The 8,887-nt window shown below is 31.7% G+C and overlaps 1 protein-coding gene across 1 annotated transcript in view; it reads right to left on the reverse strand.

Moving 5' to 3' along the window:
• The window catches only part of LOC106462092 (Ca(2+)/calmodulin-responsive adenylate cyclase-like), a gene marked incomplete at its 5' end in the record, with an annotated part of 86,126 nt that overhangs the window by 5,108 nt on the left and 72,131 nt on the right, over nt 1–8,887 (reverse strand). Inside the window, 5 exons of the mRNA XM_013921977.2 lie at nt 495–615; nt 2,522–2,620; nt 2,898–3,044; nt 5,345–5,464; nt 6,215–6,335. Of these exons, the coding sequence (XP_013777431.1) occupies nt 495–615; nt 2,522–2,620; nt 2,898–3,044; nt 5,345–5,464; nt 6,215–6,335 (608 nt within the window). The remainder of the gene's footprint in view (nt 1–494; nt 616–2,521; nt 2,621–2,897; nt 3,045–5,344; nt 5,465–6,214; nt 6,336–8,887) is intronic.

An 8,887-nucleotide genomic window follows, 5' to 3' on the forward strand; every position in this document is an offset into this window, starting at 1 on the left:
TCTGTTTCCAAACATATTAAAATGTTCCGTGTATCATATAAACAAATATGGAACTTTCTGTTTCCAAACATATTAAAATGTTCCGTGTATCATATAAACAAATATGAAGCTTTCTGTTTCCAGACATATTAAAATGTTCCGTGTATCATATAAACAAATATGAAGCTTTCTGTTTCCAGACATATTAAAATGTTCCGTGTATCATATAAACAAATATGGAACTTTCTGTTTCCAGACATATTAAAACGTTCCGTGTATCATATTTATGTATCTATATTCTGAGGGATAAAGTACCGTGAATTATGTTATTCTAATAATTCCAAATAAATATTTAGATGTTTTTAGAAGTTTTTTTGTACTTGTAATAAATAAATACACCCATTTTTGGCTTTTAATAATTTTCTTCATATATAAAGACAAAATATAAAATCCTCATTGTGTGTGTGTTTTTCTCAAAACAAACAAACTAATTAGTGTAAGAAAATAACACTCACCTACGCGTAGCATAAAGTTATTATAAGAATTTTCATTTATATCCGCGAGTCTGTCTCTCATGGCAAATACCAGTTCCACTAAGTTACTGATATACTTTGCCGCTTCAACGTTGTTGTCCTCCTAGTGAAGAAACGGAATTTCATTTATTATTCAGAATATGTTAAAAAACAAACTTTATCAGTTTATATCCTTCTGAAAATAAAACTTCGGGGAATCTTTGCGTAAAGACGAAATACATTGTATTTGAGAGTTTCTATGTATTAACTAGGGGGTGCGTGTCTCATCATAGTAGTCGATACGATACGTATCTAGATACAGAAGTTTTACCAACGGTTTGTTACAAAGTTTGTCTGTAATTTGTTATCTATATTACTAACATTGTCTTATTTAAGTACTTCACACTTTACAGTGATTTTTCAAATTCTCAAGTTTGATCAACTAAATGGCAGCTGGCAAGAGAAGTAAAATATAAAAATTTAATATCTGTCTATCTATTTTGTTATTGTTAATTTGTTATGTTACTTTGCATGTAATGTTTTTGATAAAATATATGAAGACAAGATGTAGTACTCAATACTCATCTTCCTTTATTGAATCATTAATTTATAGCAAAAATACTTTGTTAGAAATTCTGATTTGTTCTGTACAAATGACTTATATAATGTTTACCGAAAGCTTGCCAAATTTCGTGAAGATACATAAATCATATCGTATCGGACGATGTATCGATACAATCGTATCCTGGCTTCACGATACGATACTCGCATCGTATCGCAGTATCGCCACACCTTTAGTAAATAGATTAAACATCTCACACTGAACAAAATACAATAATCATCACCGATTGTATAAAACTACAAAGGATACAACTCTAAAGGCAAGTCGCTGAAGTAATATCAATCAAGAAGCGTTAGGGATATACTATTTCATCACTATCTAATAGATGCAGGTAAAAACCCAGAATACTTCTAACTTCAGTGAGGAAATAGGATCCACGTGCTTAAACCCACGATGTTCTACTGTGAGCATGGTAGCAACTCATTATAGAGCCAAATAACTGTACATATACTATAGCAGAAGGAGGTGCGCATACTTCCAAATAGTTCATTCCGATATAAACTAAACCTGAAAATAAGCGGCACATCTACTAAATATAAGATGCAATCGTTTTATACTAACTGGTTGTTCCCTGAAAGAGTTTAAAAAAATTCAATATTGCACCTCTCAAGAACCATTTGTAACAGGAAATATTTAAAGCCGCAGGTATGTTCTAATAGTTATTACAATGGTATAAAACGAAATGTGAGCTTATTAACATATAGTTTCAACCATTATGTGATTCAATTTTTTACTGGAACACAGAGAAATATTAATAGTTGAGGAACTGGAATAACTGGCACAAAAAAACAAAAGGGATTCACAATATTTTCGAACTCTAGAAGGATTTGTTATAGTTGTCTACTGTTAGATAAATATTTAAAAAAATCTAACTTAATACTAGAAATAAACGACCTTATAACACCAAAATGTTGCTTTTATTTAATTAGTCACTCAACGTTTCGCTTTAAAAAATCTAACTTAATATTAGAAATAAATGACCTTATAACACCAAAATGTTGTTTTTATTTAATTAGACACTCAACGTTTCGCTTTAAAAAAATCTAACTTAATATTAGAAATAAATGACCTTATAACACCAAAATGTTGTTTTTATTTGATTAGACAATCAACGTTTCGCTTTAAAAAATCTAACTTAATACTAGAAATAAATGACCTTATAACACCAAGATGATGTTTTTATTTAATTAGACACTCAACGTTTCGCTTTTCAAACATCTAACTTAATACTAGAAATAAACGACCTTATAACACCAAGATGTTGTTTTTATTTAATTCGACACTCAACGTTTCGCTTTACAGCTTCTTTAGGAGTGTTCACTAAAACACAGTCTTAGTATTAATATGCACTACACCATATTAATGTACACCAATATGCACTACAGAAATTAAATTAAATCTAACTTACAGAAATGCGACAATCTGGTATAAGACCAATCGTGGCCATATAGGTACTTCCGATTGTTTTAATCTTGTCGATAGTTTTGAATCTCTCATCATCTAAGAGCTGAAAAATAAACAATTAGTTAAATGTGAAGTAAACTGACACTTACAGATACTTAAAAAAGCATTGAAAGGGCTAAAGTCGATGACAAAATCTTTTCGAAACGTTGTACACCTATTACTATGATAAACTTATTATAAAATTTTCTTTACTATCCATTCAAGACGCCTTCAAACTTTAGTGTCGAAAACATTTACTCTTCGTACGTCTAACACTTTTCATATCCACCTCTCAAGCAATATGATAATTTTTTTATGGCAAATTATTATAAGTTGCTTACCTCGTCAAAGTCGACGATAATTTCATTCAGAAGCCTTAAACATTCCACACCTTGGTTATTAGCATTGAGTTCCATGTAAAACTCGTGGTAGTTTGGTATGGAGGCAAACATGACGCCAACTTTGGCATAAGACTGATGATAAAGTTCCTATATAGATAAAATACTACTGACAAAAGTGGCAAAATGTTTGAAATCATAGATATTATGTAAAGCTGTGAGGAGTTGTTAATATAGACAATGTAACTGTAAACGTGAAAACATCTGAATTATTCTTAGATGTAATGCTAAAATGAGTTTGTTATTCAAAGTTCGGGCAAAATAATTTCAATGCTAACTAATTTCTAATAAAGATTTAAGAAAGACATGAGGTAAAGATGTGTATAAAAGAAGGAGAAACACGAAAATAACATACCTCTCTATTGTAAAACCAATGTTGGAGTAAAAACAAAATATCGTATTTAAAAATTGGCAGTGATTTGGTTTGAATTTCGCGCGAAGCTACACTAGGGCTATCTGCATTAGCCGTCCCTAATTTAGCAGTGATAGACTAAAGGAAAGTCAGTTAGTCAAAACCACCCACCGCCAACTCTTGGGCTACTCTTTACTCCAGAAATAGTTGGATTGACCGCCACATTATAACGCCCCCATGGCCGATAGGCCGAGCATGATCGGTGACGATTGCAAGTCGAGCACCTTAACTACCAGGCTATGTCAGGCCTCAGAAAACTATTCTACTGTAAGACCAGGAGTGAAGAAAAATATTATCTCTACTATAAAACTGGTAATGAAGTCAACTAACAAATCATAATATTTCTAAAAATATAAACTTATAAGACGACAGACGCGGTTTCTAAGCGGAATGAAATCAATGCAAAACGTGTGCGTGATTCGACTTGAATGGAATTAAAGAATTACCAATAAAAATTTCCCAATTTTTGTTTTCTCTACCAAGTTTTCTAATTTTTTTAATGTTTTGATTTTTTAAGTTAGATAAGAAATATGAAACTCATTAAGATGCCTTTGTCAGTATAAAGAAGTACGCTCATGCAATGAAAAAAATAATTACAAATGCATTCCAAGTAAGTGAAAGTGAAAAATGATCATAAAAGTCCTGGCTATACACCATCTAACTAAATACAGTCCAAGTAAGTGAAAGTGAAAAATGATCATAAAAGTCCTGGCTATACACCATCTAACTAAATACAGTCCAAGTAAGTGAAAGTGAAAAATGATCATAAAAGTCCTGGCTATACACCATCTAACTAAATACATTCCAAGTAAGTGAAAGTAAGTAAATGATCATAAAATTTCTGGCTATACACCATCTAACTAAATACATTCCAAGTAAGTGAAAGTAAATAATGATCATAAAATTTCTGGCTATACACCATCTAACTAAATACATTCCAAGTAAGTGAAAGTAAATAATGATCATAAAATTTCTGGCTATACACCATCTAACTAAATACATTCCAAGTAAGTGAAAGTAAAAATGATCATAAAATTTCTGGCTATACACCATCTAACTAAATACATTCCAAGTAAGTGAAAGTAAATAATGATCATAAAATACACCATCTAACTAAATACATTCCAAGTAAGTGAAAGTGAAAAATGATCATAAAATTGCTGGCTATACACCATCTAACTAAATACATTCCAAGTAAGTGAAAGTAAATAATGATCATAAAATTTCTGGCTATACATCATCTAACTAAACATGGAAAAACAACAACAAATTGTTCAATGAATTATACTGTGTTTAAAATTGTGTTCTTTAAACATTATAATTTTAACGTGTATTGCAAACGCCTTAAACAAATAAACATAGAGCATGCGACTAGCAAACTTCTTAAGCAGAAAATATATCCAAGTTTTATTAATGACTAAATAAAGTTCTTAAAACAGACAAATATTAAAAAAATATATATATATAATAGATATGTTACAAACGAAAAGATACAGGTATGTTTGATATTAGCGTTAGAAATCGGTTTTCAGTACCCGTGGTGGGCACAACACAGATAGCCCATTCTGTAGCTTTGTGCTTAACTACAAAGAAACAAACGTTTCTAAACGAAATGTTTAATCATAAAAAATTTTCTAAGCTGTCAAAACTTCAACGTTACATTTGTGGCTGAACATATATGTATAGTCAGTATTCCAGACAAAGAAAAACCTAGACAGTAGAATGGCTAGCATATGAATTTCAAAGTCAATTTTAAAGCGGTTCAGTGTGTTAATATATATTAAAAGACAAGTCGTGTACTTGATGTTACTGACACGTTGTTCAAAAATGCAAAATATAATGCAGTTTAATATTATAACATATAAATTGAGTATATTAAGTATTTCTCAGAGAGAAAAATTCCAAAATGACAAAATTATGTTAAAAAGTTTGTGTTTTAAAATATAAAATTATAGTATTATAATTATTATTAACAGACCATATTATTTTTTAGCTGATTGTTTAGAAAATGCATTGCTACATGCGCCGGTAAAAGGTTGAACAGAATACGTCGGTTATTATTCTGCAATTGGTGCATCTCATGCTTTTCTTCGTTAGCCTGAAAAAAAAAACCCAACAAAAATACATATATTTTAACACTTAGTGAATAAGCTATAATAAAACATGACATAAATTAGTAGTGAGTTCTTTAAAGAAGCGATTGCTTATAAAACATGTATCTAAAAAAAGGATATTACTTAAACGAAATTATGAAATAAAATTATTTTGGTCTTACCAAAAAACTTTATTTTATAAAACCAAAATATTTATTTTTTTACTATCGGCTTTATCGATCAACAAAATAGTTCTAAGGAGATCAAGGATTTTACAGATAATATAATTTATTTTGATTATTATTATTATTACTGAAAACATTTTTCTTGCAAAGAAACACTACGATAAAAGAAACAAATACCTAATTAAACTAAGTATCTTTTTACAAAGTGGCTGAAATTTTTTCTGTTTTAATTTAAATGTAGCGTGTCTAGGTTAAATTATGTAGGATAAAATATCAGAAGGTAAAATAAATAAAAACAATGTAAACTGCTGTTTTTGTATATATACTTAAAAATTATTTAAAGGGGGCGTAATGATTTTTGTGGTTGTTACAAGCACAAACGCTGTATATATTATTAGCCTAACAGTTTTGCACAAACCTGTTGTAAACTTGATTGTACCTAAAAAGATAGTTTTTGTGTAGTTTTGTATCTAGATGTAAGCTGTAGTTAGAAAAAACCAACATTAATTATAAAGCTCCGTTTGACAAAGACTTGCATTAAAATAAGCAAAATTTAAAGATGATATTTACCTGTACATTCCATAAAAAGTCCAATCTTGCTGTCCATTCAACCTGGCGGCCTTGTACCAATACAGCCAGCAAAAACTGACCAATGGCCACGAGTCCAAATATATGTAACGGAACGGCTGGTCTGAGAAGAGAGGAACACGCTGTTTAGCAACAATATATTCATCAAGTAGATTCAGAAAATCTATTCAAATCTTAAACTAATTAATTTAAATAATTTGTTGATATCATGGATATATCTTTAAAGCATCAACCAAACCTTTACATTACTCCTACTGTCACGAAAAACAAAAAATCAACTGAAACACACACAGAAAAAAAAATCATTTCAGTGTCAGCTAACCCTATTAATATTTAGGAATCAATACTAAGTTATTAGCCTCCCAGTGACGCAGCGATATGTCTGCAGACTTACAACACTAGAAATTGGGTTTCGATACCCGTGGTGGACAGAGCACACATAACCTATTGCGTTGCTTTGTGTGTTATTAATAGTATTCTTTCGAGTGATATGATACAAAAAAATATATTTAGCACATTAATTTGTTGCACATGATGCTGATAAGATTATCTAATTTTTATCTGACAGATATTAGGGTCGAATTAATTTTTCTCCAGTTCATGTATACGGATTACACCTGATAATTATTCACGTTTTCCATAAGAGCCCAACAACATTCTTATTAAATCCAAGATAATTATTATTGCCCGTAACTTTTGACAGATTTTGTTGAATCTGTGTTATACTAACGTGCGCTTTGTAAAGATTATTTTTTGATGTTCAGGTCGGCATTATTCGTAGCATACGTATTCCAATAATCTTACAAGAGATTAAAGAATATTTGAGGAAATTGATATTGTTTTCGCTATGATGCTTGAAACTCCAGCGTTTGGTAAATTAAGAAATATTTTTGTTGCAATTTTTGAAACGAATTGTTTAAAGAGCAAAATGTCTAACTATAATTGTTTATATTTTACAGATTATTTATGCAGAGTATTCGTGATCAACAAACAAATTCAGAGCGACATTTGTAGTGAAAATGTTGGGGGGGGGGGCTAATCTAAAAAAGTAACTCAGGCAGAAAGGACGACGTTTTTATTTATTTATTTAATTCGTGGCAAGTGCAAGGATCGAAGTGGACTTGACATGATTGGCTGGTAGTTCTTGTAACGTGGTTGGTGGAACGAATGATAATTTTACCAGTGATAGCCACAAACTGCCGATTTCAAGGCCTCGAGTCCAGGAATGGTTTCATCGTGTTTGTGAAGAAAGATTCTTTGTTCTTTCTTGTTTTCCAAAATTTACCGAGTCAACGTGTCTGTAATTGTCTCCAGTCAACATGGCTTGTTCTGCCAGGGCAGCATTATGTGTTTTCATCAGTCTTGTGCAGTCTTTGTTGTTCTATTCTCTCCACAAAATTTCTTCCAGTTCCTCCAATGTAGGTTTGTTTACAGGAGCCCGGCATGGCCAGGTGGTTAGGGCACTCGACTAGCAATCTGCGGGTCGCGGGTTCGAACCCTTGTCACACCAAACGTGCTCGTCCTTTCAGCCGTGGAGGCGTTCCCTCCAGTCTTACATTGCTAAATTAGGGACGGCTAGCGCAGATAGCCCTCGTGAAGCTTTGCGCAAAATCCATAACAAACCTGTTTACAGGAACATGATATCTCATAAATGATGTTTTTATGTTTGTTATCAGTTGTTCTTTACTTAGTTTTGACATGGACAGAATTGAATGTTCAGAGAGAATTCTATCTGATATCAATGTTGAACTTTTTGGCTACACATTTGATCTTCTCACTTAGTTTTGAACCTACGAGAGGTAAACAGTGTTGGACTCGTTTTTCATGTCTGTTTTATCAGTTGGTGTTTTTATGTTCTTCAAGCTATTGGTGACGAAACTAGAAGGGTATCCATTCTGTTTGAAACACTGTACGAAATGTTGGCGTTCTGTTTCGATGAAGTTTTCCTCATAGATGTTTCACCTATGTTGTTCAAGTATTTAATAATAGTGATTTTAACAGAAGGTGGATAATAAGACTAGAAGTGTAAGTATCTATCAGTCTGATTGATTTCCCATATATTGTTGAAGTAAGTTTGTCACTCTGTCTGCTGGTGAGAATGTCATGGAACGGCAAACTGTCCTTTTTTTTAGAGGGCAGCACTAGTAATATAACATATGCTGAAAAGAATAAATACTACAGTATTTCAATGGGGAATAAAATCAATTGAAGAAAATTTTAAAATACGTATACTAAGTCTATTCAAACGTGAATATATATGTTTGTTTGTTTTAAAGTAAAGCCACATTGGGGCTGTCTGCAGTGTCTACCGCGAGGAATGAAACCCCGAATTTTATCGTTGTAAGTCCGTAGATTTACTGCTGTACCACCGGGGGACTAACTGTGAGTATAAAGACCAGAATAAGATAAATCTGGTGTTATAAAACAGTTAAATTTTATTTGTATAAAACAAAGTACGATTGATCTTAGATGACTAGATAATACAAGTTCTATATTTGCTCAGAAAGAAAATGGGGTAATGTAAGAGAACTATAAAGTGCACGAGCTACAGTATAATCAACGAGAGATGAGGACGTGGTCTAAGAGAACTATAAAGTGCACGAACTTCCTCATCTCTCATTGATTATACTGTAGCGGATCTAAGAGAACTATAAA

This window comes from Limulus polyphemus, unplaced genomic scaffold (genome assembly GCF_000517525.1).
Source record: "Limulus polyphemus unplaced genomic scaffold, Limulus_polyphemus-2.1.2 Scaffold1091, whole genome shotgun sequence".
Taxonomy (NCBI): Eukaryota; Metazoa; Arthropoda; class Merostomata; order Xiphosura; family Limulidae; genus Limulus; species Limulus polyphemus.